This window comes from Ischnura elegans, chromosome 10 (genome assembly GCF_921293095.1).
Source record: "Ischnura elegans chromosome 10, ioIscEleg1.1, whole genome shotgun sequence".
In the NCBI taxonomy this organism is placed as follows: domain Eukaryota; kingdom Metazoa; phylum Arthropoda; class Insecta; order Odonata; family Coenagrionidae; genus Ischnura; species Ischnura elegans.
This window is the reverse complement of record NC_060255.1, coordinates 20,365,636-20,383,409: the sequence shown is the minus strand read 5'-3', so window position 1 is coordinate 20,383,409 and position 17,774 is coordinate 20,365,636. Positions and strand designations below refer to the sequence as shown.

At 40.2% G+C, this 17,774-nt stretch overlaps 1 protein-coding gene across 2 annotated transcripts in view; it reads right to left on the bottom strand.

The window, feature by feature from the left end:
• Positions 1–17,774, bottom strand: part of LOC124166581 (ribosomal protein S6 kinase alpha-5) — a 656,640-nt gene that overhangs the window by 192,859 nt on the left and 446,007 nt on the right. The window contains exon 1 of one of the 2 annotated variants that reach the window (XM_046544147.1): positions 3,709–4,960. The exons of the other annotated variant lie outside the window; for it this stretch is intronic. Within the exon in view, the coding sequence (XP_046400103.1) occupies positions 3,709–3,973 (265 nt within the window). The 5' untranslated portion in view covers positions 3,974–4,960. Of the gene's footprint in view, positions 1–3,708; positions 4,961–17,774 lie in introns of those variants that run through there. 2 annotated transcript variants of the gene reach the window in all.

Sequence of the window (17,774 nt, the reverse complement as noted above, 5' to 3'; positions counted from 1 at the left end):
TACAGAAAGTTGTCAGATTTCTAGTACACAGTGAGTATAAGTGAATAGAGACCGCGGTCATTAGACCAACCTCTGAAGCACTGATTACAACGAAAGAATTTCAAGAATGGTAGGCGGAAGTCCTCAGAAATCAGGATATTTAGGACACCTTTCCCGTAGGGAGCCTCTCGCCGTAAGACACGTTCGCTTTCTTCCCCCCCCCCCCCCCCCCCCCCCGAGACTGGAGACATCAGTCAGTGGTTGGGAAACGAGGATCTCCTGCCCCCCCCCTCCCACTTCCCTCAATCCACTGCAGGCGCCTATCGCCTCCCTCGCGCCGAGAGGAGGCCAATGCCGCCCGCCCCTCCAACCCCTCCACGCTCTCGAAAATCTCATCCCCCCCCCTCCTTCGCCTCAATTCCGAAATCCAAGCATACCCCACATACATATATCGCCCACTTAAAACGACACGAGGTGGCGCAATGGACTCCCTAACCGATCGGCTGGAGAGTCGGAGTCACTTTAACCCAACAATCATATCTTCACACCCAACATAAGGTAGAATATATCTTACGATCACCATCATACTACGGTAGATCAGATCATATAAATAAAATAAGAGAGATAAACTGTGGAATAGATAGCAATCAGTCATAGATGCAATTCTAGTGTCACATTATTTTGATTTTGGGATATTTCAATGGAATTTGACAATTAATTAAAAGAATCAACACTTGTATCTTCATTTTCCTAGAGATTATAGAGTTCCAGCAACGATATCTCCAGTTAGATTAAACTTCAACCGTCTCAATTCAGAATGATGTTTTTCCTCGATCAATGATTGACTAAAACCGCAGCATTGGGACTTACTAATAGGTTAGTTGACTTGTAGCGTATCTTGCTAACTTATGTATTCCTTAATGCATCTTTCTGACTTTTCCTAGTATTTATAACAGCATGTTATGTGTGTTATATCTTCATAGATAGATTTCCTTCATGAGTATTTGTTAAATTTTGCCGTTGCATGAATGTGGAAGTATAATTTGTTAGTATGCATAACATTTTTATGACCGAGTGGTGTGCACATGGAAATACTATTTCTTGCTGATGATTGATCACCCCCTGCCAAACACCCTAGAGGTGGCTTGTAGAATATTATGTGGATAAGATTCACTCAGTCACGTAAACAATCAAAGCGAGGTTCAACACAGAACGTACACCGGCGGTTGAAACGAACAGAGATGGGTAGAGAAAAAAAACTGGGCTCAGAAACAGTAGCTGTTTAAAGTTTGCAATAAGTTTATTAGGGTTATTCGACTTCCCCAGTCACACGAATGTATTTGCACACTTAATCTTAATTCTTCTTATAACATTAGGCAGCTGCCCTTGTTTACAGAAAATTTTTCTTGTGAATAACTGGGACCATACTTATCACCCTCATAGTATGTTTTCCACAGAACAGTCGAAAAAAATGGTTTATTATGTTAAAGGTTTTACTCAAGTAAAAGTTGCAATTTCAAGTAGTAACTAGTTACAATTACAGGAGAGTTACAAGACGTTATATATTACAATTATAGGAAGTAAAAGTGAAAGCAGAAGAAACTTGGGATAGTTTACGTCAATCACCCACAGTTAAGAAATGCGGCACAAAGCCTGGGATTTTATCTTGACAATCACAGCAGAAAATATTTCTTTCATGCGGAAGTGAGGAATAAATGGCTTAGCGACAATATGAATCTTATTGTCCCATAGGAATTACCGTGATGCGGAAATTTAAATAGGTAGCCGCTTAAGTTCAGCTGAAGAGAATTTATAATTATATAATGCTTCATACTTCCTTCCTAATCTCATGTACTTCATAATTGAGAGATTTTTTAGACTAAACCGCCTGCAATCGGATAATTAAGAGACCTCTTCATTCGGATAGACACAAGTGCACTGGGTGGGGTACTTCACGCCTAAAACAACTTATTTGATAACGTCTGGCGTTATCACTAAGTTACATCGACGCTCAGCAAATGCCGCTAGCCAAAGAAAGGGGGCGTGGAGCAGTATTGAGGCCACAGGTTCCGAGCAGCTGATGCACAAGGAAACGCGTTCCGAACACAAACGTAAAGATGTTGTCGGCGTTTAGATGCTAACTTTGCCTGTCTTGAGTAGTGTAAATTACGTGAATGACTCCCCAATAGCTACACATTCGCAGATTGTACTTTGGCAAAATGCTTCAAATTAAAATTAACTAATAAGCTGGCAAAGGAAGCTATGGATGGCTACAGTAATCCAATTTTAGGAATGAAATATAATGAATGAATAAACACTCAGCTTCTAGCTTATCTTCACGACAAAACGACCGAGTCAACGCAACAGCTGACACGACTCACCTCATCTTCAACGCTGTCACATCAGATTGTTTAGACATTTAATCTTAAATATTCTTATGACAGTAGACAGCAGCCCTTGATTACAGAACATTTTTTCACGAGGAATACCGGGACCATATTTATCACCATGATAGCAGTTTTTTCACTACAGAGTCTATTAAAAAAACAAGTTTAATCGCGAAAATTCGGGCTTACGAAAAAGAGATCGATTGGTCGATTCTCACAGATACCTTTAACACAGCGAAACTCAATTGAGGAGCTAGCTTAGACGACGCGAAGAGCCCTTAACCTAGGTCAACGGATATTCATTCACCCCCAACTCCTCTCTGTGCGGTCGGATTTAAAGATTCCTAAAGTCAGGCTCGGTTCTTTAAAGGATAATAATTTACTTACGGCCGCAATGTGAGAATATTTTTACGAAGACCGCGACCAATGGACTCCATAAAAATGCAACGTAATTATAGAAAAAAGTGGGCTATAGAAAATATAGAGTATGATATATCATGTTCGGAAAGAAACATGCAAGAATAAATTAGCTCATCCTAATAGTGTTTCAAACCCTCTTCGAGTACAATATTCATTCTGAACTACCATTAGCCGAATGAAATGTAGGAATAGCATAGGCATATGGGGACCCTTGGACCTTGCCTGATATACGATGCAAATAGTTTGTGGTAAATGTATACAAATATTGAATTCAAATCCAAGATGACGAGCTAATGCACAAATACTTTCTCGGAAGTTTTCATTCAGGATTTATCGCCTGAAACAACTCCATCCTACCGTAGAAGATGAGGTTTAACAGCATCTGTTCTCATTCAAACTTTCATAAGACTGCACATAAACCGGGTTCAAGTAGAACAGCATAACCTTAGACCTCACGCCCCCGTCTAACTTTGCTTAGGTTTATATTTTCTTCTACAGGTTCCCAACCTTCATCACAATCATTAACTCAGTCACATTCTCACCCCCTAAATCAATTTACTATCCTTAAATTATATGTGCGTGATCAAAATTACATTATGGTAACTTCTCACGCAGTTAAATAGCTTAAAAAAAATAAATGCCACCAAAGTAGACTTAAAGATCCTGCGCTATTAACGAGATCTAGAATACGACATCTTAGACTGCCATGGAAAATATTACCGAGTGACTCTATGTAGTTGAAAGTTATCACTTCGCCTACCATAAACGCATGAATAAAACAAGGTCCAAAACGACATAAAGCCTAACTACATCACAGTCTTAATTTTTTTCCTCGCTATCGCCACTTTCTACCAACTCATATAATTTCCTCGAACAAAAGTGCACACGATACAGAAAAAATGAAATTGAAATAGACACCAACCTCTGCTATGGCCATTCCGCCCGTGTAAAGGGCACCAATCGGAATCCCGGCCCTCATCCGAGTCGGAGCACCCTTCAGGTGCTTCGCGGCCACCTCTGGCGTCCTTGGCGGGCACGCCGGCTCCACCACCCGAGCCTCCGCTCGTCTCAACCTCGCACTCATTGACCTCGGCCCCGACGGCGACCCCATTCAAGCACACCTCCTCCACACAATCCTCTTCCTCCTCCTCGAAGTAACCGCTCTCGTGCTCCGTTTGAAGACCCATTGCTAGTGCTTCTTGGCCATTTCCTCGGACGATGATATCCTGCGATAGAACGCTACGTGAAGGAGGTATTTTCACAACGACCAACAGTTCACCCGTTTCGGAACTTGAAGAACCAACTTCACAGACGACGAGAGACAGTCAATTTTAATTAAAAACAAAAGCGTTGGAAGATTGCAGGAGAAACAAAACAGTCCTATTTTTGTTTATGAAAGTTAAAGTCTGTTATCCCGTTGCTAAGGTGAAGGTTCGAGTTTCAATGGAACAAATCTCTTGATGGAGGAATCAAAAGACGGTAAGGGAGGAGTTGAAAAATCCTGTCAACAGACGAGTGTTTGGAATGTAAAAAAAACAGCGCAAGGCACAGTCAAGAGCTAGTATAAAGTACCTTCCCACTCCTTTAGTCAGGCAAGTATATGAAAACAATACGTGGGCTAGGGACTCGTAGAAATCCACTGAATCACTCTGTAGTAAATAGCAGGTTTCCTGGAGGGGTAAACGGTTCCGCCGAAAAGAGGGGAGGAACACAACAGCTGAGCCGCTCTGGGCGCTGCTACCACCACCGTCGCCAGTACGGTCTTCCTTGCTTCTCAAAAAAAACCAAAACAAGCACTCTCAGTTTCAATCACACGAGTAGGTAATCCAAAGGCAACGCTGGTTTCTTCTACTTCCCTCCACTCAATAAACTCCACAGTCAAGAAGACACAGCACTTCAGAGGTACACACACACGATGGAACCGCTTAGCAAACAAGTCAAAAGGGGTCTATTTTGAAAAATAAAATAAAATTAACCGGAAAAATTATGTTGCTTGCAGTCGAACACTGTCGCCACCACAACGCTGGGTTGTGGGACTGGGGAACTCGCGTTTGCTGTTTAAAAAAACCACGAATTCCTCGGAGAATCCCGTCCGTTGCGTGAAAAAAACACAACGTTTGGAACGCAAGCGGCTCTCGTGAGAGGAACCTCACGGCACGAAGGCTCTGTCAACTATGCCCGACTTAGCTCGGGTTGGCTCGCGATGGAGAAGGAGGGGTAGTTGGATGGAGGGGAGGTTTGGGATACCGCTCGGAGGGGAAGTTTGGATGGAGTTGGAGGGTTGGAAAAAGCTTGCCACTCCGCTTTGTACAGTAAAGAAGAGATTGGGGAGGAGAGGGAGGGGAGGGGAGTTTGATGCCGGCCGCCTACCGCGGTGGAGTCGCTGGTGGGGATAGGTTGCACACGGCAGAGTAGGGGAGTGGAGTTGGGATATAGCGGAATGGTACCAGTGGTGGGGGCGGACGTAACTGGGTTTTGGAAGTAGGTCACCAATGTAATAGTTCTCGCGAGACGCCGCGGAAAGCGTTGTAATCACCGAAATTCATCCGTTTTTCTCTCTCTCCCCCACTTCCAAGCGGGCCACTTTCTTGGTCCTTCTTGCTTAATGCACCCACACCAATGCAACGCAGCGACCTTTATCATTATAACACGCCCAAAGCGCTCCTGCTCAATTCATTCTTCCTTCCTCTCACACCCCCATTTGCTCGACTACTTCTCCGCGAGTGACAACCGTGTTTTTTTCTCCTCGCGTCCTTGTTTCGTAGAGAATTCATTTTCTTTGCTTCCTCTTCCTCTGTACGCCGCAAATGTGTTGAGATAAAAACTCTGTGGGACTCTTGCGCTAATTATTGATAATAGTATATGCCTTTATTCGGGCGAGGTTGTGACTAAAAAGTCCCCTCTTCCAGCTAACCCCTCGTTAGCGTCAACTCTAACATATATATAATGGTAAATAAAAATTTACAACGGAAGAATGCACAATTACAATATACACTACCAGTAACATGATAAACAAGTATACTTGGAAATAAATATATACTTGGATAAAATAGATAAACAAGCATAGTTGGAAATTAGTGATCTGTTAGCGGGAAAAATCATAAGGATAATGAAATAATATCCCTCAGCTAAAATAGCCACTGCAGAAAAACGCCTACACAAGAAGAGGGTAAATTTTGCCCTGTCGCCGGACGCTCTGGACAACTCATGACTTTGAATGCTTTGCTCATAAATACTCTACCCAGGATTCTCCATTTCCGTGGATCCACTGATTCCCACCAGTCGCAATACATAGAGGCGTTCCAGTCGGTAGGATACAGGTAAACATACGTATTATCCCGCAAGAGATGCACTACGCGTTGAATGTAATTGTTTATTGCTCAAAATCAAGCTCAGTTAATTAAGATTAATTTCATATCTAATAATTAAAAAGACGCAGGTAAACATTTATGAGAGCGATTTCCTCCCTACAAAAAATACGTATTAGCCCGTACAACGTACTAGCTAATATGGTCCAGTGGTTAAGGTACTGGAATACCATTTTCAAGTTCCATGTCCGATTCCCACCAGCAGTAATTTTTTTCATAATTTCCTTCTACTTTTTCTTTTTCAGAAACCTGTTATTAACAATGATTTCCACTGATAATTTCAATTATGTGCGAGGAAATGTTTTTGTGCGACGTCTGATTTTTTTGCTTGTCAGTGATCGTCATGCATCCAAGGCATCCGGCCACGGGGCAAACTCGCAGCCAATCGGAGCGCTTGTCTCAAAGTTTCTGTAGTTTAAAAATGGTGCTTTTACGACCGTAAAATCATCAGTAATTTTGTCTCTACTGTCATCAGCTATCCTATCTAGCGATTTGATCGTTGGATTATTCTTCCTCATAGGATAATCCTCTAAAATCGCTGGCACAGTAATGGCTTTGTCTGGTTTCGCTACCTAGTGGGCCCTTTTCGCTTCCATAGCGGTAAGGTGTTTACCCCGCCCCTTTCATCCTTCCCTATTCCTATCCCAGAGGCGTCGTCGGGCTCCTATCGCGGCGGCACCTCTTTCCTTTTTCCTTCCTCTCCTCCCCCTCCCCGGGTGATCGGGCGTATAAGTCTCGGACTAAGTTCCCGGCCCCGGTGTGTTGTATCCTTCAGAGGACCCACCCAGGAGTCCTGATCTGTCTCTGTCATCAGCTAACCACCAGCTATTTTGAACCACATTCGGGAGACGGACAGAAATTTTGGGTTCATTATTAGAGAGGCACTAACATTCTCACCACAACTATTACACACATTCTCCACACAGACTCCTGATAAACATTATTTCGAAAATCCTGAAGTGAGAAGACAGAAGAGAGAAGATTACTCTGAAGAGGAAGGAAGGAGAAACTTCTAAGAAAGAAGAAGTAACTCCAGAGGAAAAGTAAAGAAGAGTCCGCAGGCCGGGATGTGGCATACCGTGCGGAAAAATTTACTGTATAATTTTGCTTTTTTTCTGATTATCCGATTTTACTAAATTCATTGATTTAAAAAAGAATTGTTTAGTTTTGAAATAAAGGGGGACTATGTTAAATAATATGAACCCCCAAACATGTACTATCATCATTAAAGAATGTAATCTGCCCACCCTCGAGTCAGTGGCGTAGCCGGGGGTGGGGGGGGGAAGAGCGGACCCCCCGAAATATAAAAACGCAATTATTTTCCTTCATAAAAGAAAACAAGATATAAAAAAATCACGAATTTACAATAACCTTTAAAAAATGAAGTTTTTTCGATTATGAAAAGTGTTAAAATTAGTTTAAAACCCACTACTTAGTACCTACCTTGTTTTTCAAAATTTTTCCCCTGGTCTTGAACCCTCCTCCCCCTCCCCCCGAACGAAATTCCCGGCTACGCCACTTCCTTGAGTGGAGGGGAACCGTTAAGGAGAATGGAATAGACTGGAATTCAGACTTTATACCTGATAACATTCCATTCTCTTTATGATTAAAAACTTTTGGGCTATGTCGCCGCGTCAATTCTTGGGTGGCCTCAACGTCTCCCGACCGATGCTGGTCGCTTTTTCAAGGGATTATTACACATTTGTGTTGGCAAAGCGCGTTACGAAAAATCGTCACGAAACCCCATCACGAAATCATCTCAGTGAAGATAAAGCAGCAGAAGGGGGAAATTGAGGAAGAAAAAGAAAGAAAAAGGAAAAAGTGAAAGAGTAATTATTTGTAATGTAAGGAAAGCTATAAAAATAAGTAGAGCGATAGGCTTCTAAGGCGTCTAATAAGTATATATGCTCTATATGCTATATAAATATGCTTCTAGGCTTCTAATAAGTAAATTTAATTTTCAAGGGATTATTACATAATCCCTTGAAAAAGCGACCAGCATCGGTCGGGAAACGTTGGGGCCACCCAAAGAATTGACGCGGCGACATAGCCCAAAAGTTTTTAATCATAATGACGAGCACCCGCGAAAGTTTTAACTAAGTACTCCATTCTCTCTTTTTTTGCATTAGCTAACCACCACGTATCATCACCACCAATTTTTCTACACCCTGTTCATTACGACATCATGAAAACGTACATCTACCGGTACTATTACTCTACTTATTTTTATAGCTTTCCTTACATTACAAGTAATTACTTCTTCACTTTTTCCTTTTTCTTTCTTTTTCTTCCCCAATTTCCCCCGTCTACTGTTTTATCTTCACTGAGATAATTTCGTGATGGGGTTTCGTGACGATTTTTCGTAACGAGCTTTGCCAACTCAAACGCGTGGTAGCGGAACGTTCCTCGAGAATTTTCACCGCGAAGAGCAAACATAGGCACAATGTACGCGAAGTTGATACTCCTACCGTGAGTACTGACTTGGTTATAACCGTTGACCTACTTTTCTTTCATAAGCATCAACTATTTCAGTAGCGTAGACACGGTCGTCATTGGTGTTAAAATCCACCTGAGATAAAATTTATTTCCATTAGAAGTCTTATAAAATTGAAACTTTCTCCGAATGAAGTTTGGTTTCCTGGCCTTAAAAAGGCAACAAGAGATACAAACAATTATAATTATACTTAACAATTACGCCGTAGCTTTCTATAAGTCATCCCACATTATGGTCTTCACATACATAATTAACACATATGCATTATATATATTTTGTGTGAATTTACTGCATATAATCAATCATTAAATCTAAATCGAAACAGAGCGATAAATTTACAATAATGACGTAACTTCTCCCATTGAGTGCATGCATCTTCATGAACCAACAAAATATTTGCGGTACGTAGCCAAAAACAACAAAAGGAGTTTGGGAAACTTAATTTCTAAGACAAGCAGCAGTGGCACTACAAAATTAATCTTAAATTAAAACTTATGAAAGTGACTATACTATGGAACGAGGGGATCATGATAGAACTATTCTTTTTAAGTTCTCCCGTCCTCCTTCAGGGTCACTTCCTGGATACGCAATTGATTACGCTACCTTCTTAAGTGCATATAAGTTTATTACTTGTGGGTCAGGGTTTTACACCAGGTAACCCGTTGATCATGTATGGGGTATCGTAAATTTGAGTTCACGACAAAACGGTATCATTTTGGTGAGGACTCGAGTATAAAGGCATAAAGAGAAAGGATTCCTTTACCAAATCCTTGGCTATAAATAAATACTTCTATAATACAATCTTTAAATCAGGAGTAAAAGCCTTTATCTGCCTGTATCAATGGAATGCGTCGGGGTGTCATAGACAGTGATAGTGGAATAACTAGAAATTGCATGGATTTGCGGCGATATCAATGCACAATGAACTTTACAAAGCTGACGCCTTACGACTATTTGGGCGGAAATATGTGTGAACGACAATTATCTTGCATAGTTAATGGGTAGGGTCCTTTCAATGAAATAAAAGTCAGCGAGACGCCATGAAGGAAGGTAAACATTAATATACATACGATTAGACCACGGTATAGCAATGATGAAATATAATTACCCAAATCAAATGGTAGATACAATAAATTTTACAACTAATATATAAACAATTAACAACATTAAAATAGAGAAAAGTTCATTATCTGTTTCAATTAAGTATAATTTAGTGTTATGAGGTTTCAATTTAAAAAACCTACATGAAATAGCAAAGAAAATGTAAGATTTCGCTGGCCTTATTGGAGAGAGCGTAACAACCTAGGGAAATTGAGTTCGCCTGATGGAAGGGTGATACTCAGCGGATACCATAAGTATTTATGAAAATGGAGTGAATAGGAGATAGCAAAAGAACTTCCCTCGCACTGCGTTGGGAAGAAGCTCTACCGAATTGGGACGAATACTGAATAATACTCCATCCCATTTTAGGGTAAGAAATGTCATGAGGTTCGGAAAATACATTTTCCCCATATTTTCCTCTTTTTGTCTCCATATCCGTCTTCGAACGCGAGAAAATAAAAAGAAATGTTACATTAGGTAAGCTTCAATATATATTTTTGACGGACAGAAACGAGGTATCGTTACACAGCTGCACATTCATGGAAAACTATCATCTTTGCTCAGTCTCTCCTCTCTACACTATATTGTGCAAATACGTAGGTAATGATGATCAGACACATGATGATGTAACTATGCTACGAAAGCTCGGTTTTGTAAATTAATATACAAATATCAAATCTTACTAAGTCTAATATTTTATTTACCACTGTGGAAAAAATCACCGATAAAATATTTAAGTTATAATAACATTATTACGGCCGATATATGTCATACGTACTCCTTTCGATTCGATGAAGTTCAACGTAAAAGTCGTGTAGACATATTAAGGAAAAGGATTTTTCAGGCGCTATTTTCACAAGCGCTAACTACCACAGGAACTCGGAGTTTACTAAAAGGAAGGGCTATATTGAAGTTATAGCCACGAATACTTCCGAAAAAAAGAGAGAATAGCAGAAAAATGAACCATATTATGGAGATTCTTTACCAAGTTGGGAGTGAAAAAAATCAGAGAAAATATTTAAAATATGAAAAATAATAACGTTAATACGGTCAATCCATGTCAAATTCACCCCTCAGACATCAATTTCAACTGTTAATCAAAGGATTACTCTTATTTTACGATCAATAAACTTACATCACGCGAGAGAAATGGGCAAATTTTATTTTTCTAGTTAAACTTGGTATACTTTTGATTCAATCAAGTTCCAAGTAGAAATCGTGCACACATTAATAAGGAGAAGAAAGGGTTTTTATAACTTTATTCGCAAAGGAGCTTACCGCCATAGGAACTTAGAATCCACTACAAGTAAAGGCTATACTGAAATTGTGACCACTAATACTTCTAAAAAATGGCTATATTGAAGTTGTGACCACTAATACCTCTAATAAAGGAGAGATTACAGAAAAAGGACCCATTGTAGCGAGATTATTTACCAAATTGGGATGAATATTGAATATTCCATCCCACTTTACCGAAAGAGATGATACGAGGTTCGGAAAAATATCTGCTTCCTATTACTTCTCAGCCCCCTTTTCTCTACATCCCTCTCCGCGGTAATAGCCATTTTTCCCCCTCGGCCGATTCATGTCAAAAGCATCCCATCAGTCATCAAGCGGCCCGAAAATCTATCGTTAGGGCGTCGTTGCGAAACTTTGTTGATCACCTAAGGCAGGGAAGGGATGGCTGCCTGGACACTGGACAGCGACCGTGGGGAAAGGGGTGGAGATGGCCAATGACGGAAATTGAACTGATTGGAACGACTCATTTGGGAAACGGCTGGTTTTGAGCGGAATAAAGTAGCTGGAAACGTCCACGCGGCGAATGTTTCCGAACGTTCTGTCACTTCGATGTACCGTCGATTTCCTCTCGGTTGCGCAGCGCATTCGAAATATCGTGCGTTTTGTATAACGTTCGGGGTTGAGGAAGAGAAGTGGTGGGACCTTGTGAATCCCAACGTAATGGACGGATAACTCAATCCAATTCGAGCGCCGAGCGCCGTCGCGATAATCTGCGGGATTATAATATGTTTATAATAAATATATAATAATATGTTTATATATTATTAACATACAAATATCCCGGGTTGGGCTCTGAGGAAGGTGGATGTATGTTTTGATTTATTTTCCACCTTTTTTCCTTACAGGACACCAAAGGAACAGTCAATTTTCTTTCTCTGCCGGAGTATTTCTCTCAACTTTCCCCCATTTCTTCACTGGTGAGTCTCGCCTCTCGCGAATGGAGAACGCTTTTGCGGAGCGCGAGGAGTTTGAATGGAGCCGAGGGAAAGTCGCGGTGGATTGCGCTGTTGGCTAATACGACCAACTATCTCTTTCCTTCTCCTCATCGTTTTTTTCTTCCTCCTCCGACTCAATGCTTCGGCCTCCCTCGCTCGGTGTACTTGACACCATTTCACGGAGGTGTGAAGCGCTCAATCCCCGTTTTATCAACATCTCCGGCTAATTACTCCCTCCCTCTCTCCGAACGGTATGCAATTCACGGCAAGTGGCTTAGAAGAGCGGTTTGCTCTCCTACCATGGTTAGTGATGTAATAAATAGATATATAGAGTACATATACCAAGTATAGAGTATATAGACCAAATATAGAGTACATTCCGGTTAATGGGGTGGTTTCCTATTAAGATCCTTATTTTTTGGGTTTACCCGTGTCACAAATTAAAATTCCAACATTTTCGTCCCCGCTGCTGGAGACTTCATCAGGGCGATCTCCAGCAAGTCTCAAATCTCAAGCAAGTTACAAGCAAGCAAGTCACAAATTAAAATTCCAACATTTTCGTCCCCGCTGCTGGAGACTTCATCAGGGCGATCTCCAGCAAGTCTCAAATCTCAAGCAAGTCTCCAGCAGCGGGGATGAAACTGTTGGAATTTTAATTTGTGACACGGGTAAACTCAAAAAATAAGGATCTTAATATCACGGAACGTGTAAGTTTTAACCAATGGTTTCCTATTATTTTTTTTATTGCCTAAATTGAAAGATTATTACTCCTGGAGTACGCATTTCACGCTTTTAGATTTTCAAATGACGATATCAATTTTTTCGCGATTAAATGAAAAGTGAAAATTTTCAAGCGCGCGAAAACGCGACGGCTATGTAGGAATGCTGGGCCAGCCAGTGTGACGTATTTCTGGTTCCAGCTGTCGCCGTGTGTGGTGACCTTGGGGAGAGGCTTGGAGCGCTGATACGACGCAGGCTCCTAGCAGGTAGCAGAGTACCCCGCTAGCAGGTAGCGCTTTGCTTAAATAAGGATTATTAATACCCAATCAAACGAAGAAAACCTTCCGACCATAGGCAGTTTTAATGGGTGATTATTAACAAATGTTTCCCCGAGCTCTGTACCACATGTATGAATTGGTAATCTCAGATGATGCAAAACTCCTATCTACTCGTACAGAAACTAGGTCCCTGTGACGTCACGTGGAGTGGCATCGCATGGGGGACAATCTGGCCTTTTTCAAATGCGGTTAAAATTGACCATTGCCATTCGTCTAAACTGGGATTTCTAAAACCAAATAATTTGTACATTATGAATACACTAATGGTGGGTAACAAATCGCAATCAATGCCTTTCGTTTTCTTGGTTGAAGGAAACTACCCTATTGGGACACAATAAGCACCGTTAAATTCTGTCCTAATTTACCGGATGACCCATTCATACGAACGCTAACATACTACGGCAGACCACATTATGTGAATAAGAATAAGAAGAAGAGAGAGACTGCAGAATAGATGAATTAGAGTTCCGTAAACATGCATGTACGAACGTTGAAATACAAAAAGGGAGACTCATCGAGGATTTAAATGAACTTTTGTTCCCTCATCAGTCACTGCAACTAAAACTTCATTATAAAAACTTTACAGAATGAATAAATTCAGAATGACGTTTTATCCACGATCAATAAGAGACTATAACGGCAGCGTTTGAACTCATAAGTAGATTAGATGACTGGTAGTGTAGCCTACTAACTTCCGTATTCCTTAATACATGATTCTGAATTTTTGTTGCATTTCTAACCAGTGGCTCAGCGAGAGGGGGGGGGGGTTTGGGAGATAAAACCCCTCTAAGAGCTTATAGCTAAGAGAAATTTTCAAGTTAAATCCATTTTACTCAATTGGATTGATATTAATAATAGAATAGAGTAAGGATTAGTAAAATATCCCTCAGAATGCCGTAAAACTCAGCATTTTGAACCATTTATCTTAAAAGTCCGCAATTTATTAATATCGCACCTACCGCTTATCCTGGTGAGTATTCCATACCCCATACACCCCGGTACTAGTTGCACCTAAACCCCTCCCCAAGCCTTAACTCCTAGCTGCGCCCGTGTTTTTAACAGCATGTTTTGTGTGTTCACCATTTCTTGGAAGAGAACCTTAATGAGTAAGTGGCAATTTTTGTCTTCGCATGAATGTGGGAGTATAATTTGTTAGAATGCGTAGCGTTTTTTTGATCGTGTGGTGTGCATGAGGGAATCCTATTGCTTGCTGGTGATTTATCACCCACTGCCAAACACCCTAGAGGTGGCTCGCAGGGTATTATGTAGATGTAGATGAAGATTTCCGTAAAAAGCGTGTGTGAACGCTAAAATACAAAAAAGGAGACTCATCGAGGATTGAAATGAAGTTTTGTTCCCTCATCAGTCACAGCAACTAAAACTCCATCATAAACAATTCACAGAAATTCGGTCAATTTATAATGTATAGTACACATTGCTGCGAAGGCTTCCACGGTGTTGGGTAATGAATGACATCATCTTCTGGGTATACCACTGGTGTTATTTTTACACGAAACTGTCGTCACTATAAACAACAAACACGGTTGGAAACCCCAGAAGATTTTTCCTTTCAATCATACATACTTCTGTCGTGAGTCTATGCAGATAGAAACGTGACTTCATAACCAGTGCTGTAGTTGTACCGGTATGGGCCGGTACGGCATCCACCATAAATTCCAAAATCATTATAATTATACCGGTTAAACTTTCTTTAAAACACATAAAATACATTCAGGCATTCAGAGAATATGCGGACACGAACATGAAACCTAAAAGCCTTGAACAATCACTACAAGTAATTTAATCAATTCCAATTTCCACATCAGAATGCGGAAGAGCATTTAGTGCTATGAATAAAATTCTCACTAAAAAAAGGAACTATTTGTTGGTAGAACGAACCAGAAGATTAATTTTCCTCAGAAGTGTTGGGCCGTCATTGGAAAAATTTAATCCAGAAATTTATGTGCAGTCTTGACTCAGATCAGGAAGAGTAACAGCTGATGAAACAGCGTGTTTAAAATGTGACACACTCCACGAAGTTCACTACGAGTCCATCTGGAACCCCATTTGAGCGATATTTTGTGAGTGCCGCCTAAATTTTTTCATAACTACAGCACTATTCATAACTTAAGAATAACAGTAGGAGAGAAGATGAAACAGGATAAGTGTTCGCGATTAATGCCATGAATGAACAAAACCGGTTTCTAATATTTTAAAAATTGAACACATTAGAGTATTGCTTTGTAATTAGTCTGCCTTAAAACGGATTCGCCATCAGATCAAAGCAGATTCAGCGAACGCTTTTTAAAATGTGAAAATTGGTCAATTTTGCTTCTAATCGCACAATATGCCATCAAGGTGATTATTTGTAACCGAAGCAGTTATGTATACGAATTCGTAAATACGTATCCATATTTGGATACAAGATACTTTATGGCTATGTTGATAATTATTTGCGGAGTAATATACCTCGCAAATGAACTTCTCTCCATTATTTGATTCAGGAAAAAATCTCCAACGATTTATCTTATTATAATCTCGCCTATTTATAAAAATTACCGTCAGCTACACAAACATTATTCCTTAAATTACCAAAAATATCTGGTACTTCGTAATTTTCATTCTAAATGCATTGTTAATTAGCATACTAACTTGGTTAAAATATAATGAAATGTGAAGGAAGCGGATGCGAATATTAGTCTGGAACCGACTTCTAAGTCCACACAAGCATTATGTGGTGAATATGCCAATTGATAGCTCCTTTACAACAAGCAGGCAACCGCAGATTTCCATTTCAGGAGAAAAATGTAACTTCAGTTACCCTTTAGGAAGGTGCCGGTATGCGGTAAGAGTAAATTACGTTCGAAAAAAAACTGTGTACTTAATCAAGAGCTTAAGTTTTCACATAGTAATTTTTAAAATCTCATGCAGGTACGTAAATAGTAAAATTAGGACGAAAATAAATAATACCTCGGAATTAAATATTGAAATAAGAATGCGAAAATAATAAAAAAAACCGTCATTGTTCTTAAATATCGTACGACCAGCCTTACCCAATCCCACCCCGTCCAATCCCACCCCAGCCATAAAAAAATCGACCTGAATCCTCGTAATCAAGTTCGCAGTGGGATGATAAGAAATGGTCTATCACAAGGACACGAGGTAGCTACTCATTGAATAGGACGACTTGCTCAAAAGGATTTCTCTCAAGCATCTTTTTTCCACGTAACCATTCGGCAAGAATCAACGCTTCTCTCGCTTGCAAGTGACTGAACATCAAACATTCGTCACCTCCAAAGAATACGATAGGGAGACCTCCGTTCGATGAAAAACGTCGATGCCAATGCATTCATTTTTTTCACCAATCTCTGAAGAAGAAATGGCCCAAGGGGTCAAGGACGAAGCGATTCCCTATCACGGTTGGCACACTTCTGCCTCTTACAAACGTCAAGGAATTTCGCTCTATTACGACGATTACAGAAAAATAGTTCTATACTGTGTGTAGAGTGTGAGAGGAAAAAATACGACATCACCCTTCCTTGTCTTCGGTTAAGCCTGAATAACACGGCGATCATTATTTCTCCAATAGCTACAACGATCGCTCTATGATGGCAGAAATATATGACCGTTTCACGAAAGGTTCCTCAAGTCGGCTTCTACAAGTCGTAGAAAGAGGTGTTAAAGGTTTTGATTAAAAAGGATGTGGTGAAAATTTCACAATAAAAAACGATCACTTTAGAAACAAAATAATTAACAAGTATGTCTGAAACCAAAATAATTCGCCAAAGATGAGCACGCTAACGGAAAAATTGAAATAAAGGTAGATTGTGGAGTGGCAAGTACTTATTCTAAATCAGATAACAATTGATATGTGTTTAACACAGAAAATATTTCCACAAAGGCGAAAATACGAGAAGTAATACTATATACTGATTAGAAGCTGACCGTAGATCAGATCAACTATGGATAATGATCGAGTGTATACTGTTTAAGAATGAAGAGGAAGATAAAATCCCGGTAAACTGGAATAATATTCGCCCGTGGTACATTCTACAGTCATAAGGGAGATTAAAGAAATGAAAACACCGAAAGAACAGGCAGGGAGAAGATAGAGGTATCATAAGCCATACACATCAGCTTAAAAGACGAACAATATGTGTGATCACCATGTTGCCACTCCTTCGTGAACCTTAGGCCGGCAATCCGATCGTGTCGGACCCCTCTGAACCGTTCGGGAGTCCATTACACTGCCGAGTCGGCTAGTCATGTATGGAGTAGCATATTTGAGCACTGTAGGTCTTTTTTAGAGTAGAGAGTAGGGCAGAGTGTAGGTATATTAGTGGGTTAAAAAATAAAGGGGTAAGTTCAAAACTTTTCACAGACAAAAATTCTTCCAGAAATGAGAATAGAGTAGTAGAAAGAAAAATCAGCGTTTCAGAATCAGCATTACCGATTTACAATAATACAGGTATTACTTTTAAGCACGAGAAGCGTCAGCCGAGCAATACTTTCAAAGGCAGTCAAAGATCAAGTCATTTTAATAGTGACACAATAACACATGCATTTCCATTTATCAGCGGTATAGAGCCTGTGAATAGTCTATTCGACAAAAGCAATTCAGAATTATTCCCAAATCGCAATAATACTAGTTCCGAAGTTTTAATCGTGGCTGTGGTTAATTGCCGTAGTTTAAGAGATAAGATTCCCGAATTCCACCATTTAATTCATGGTAC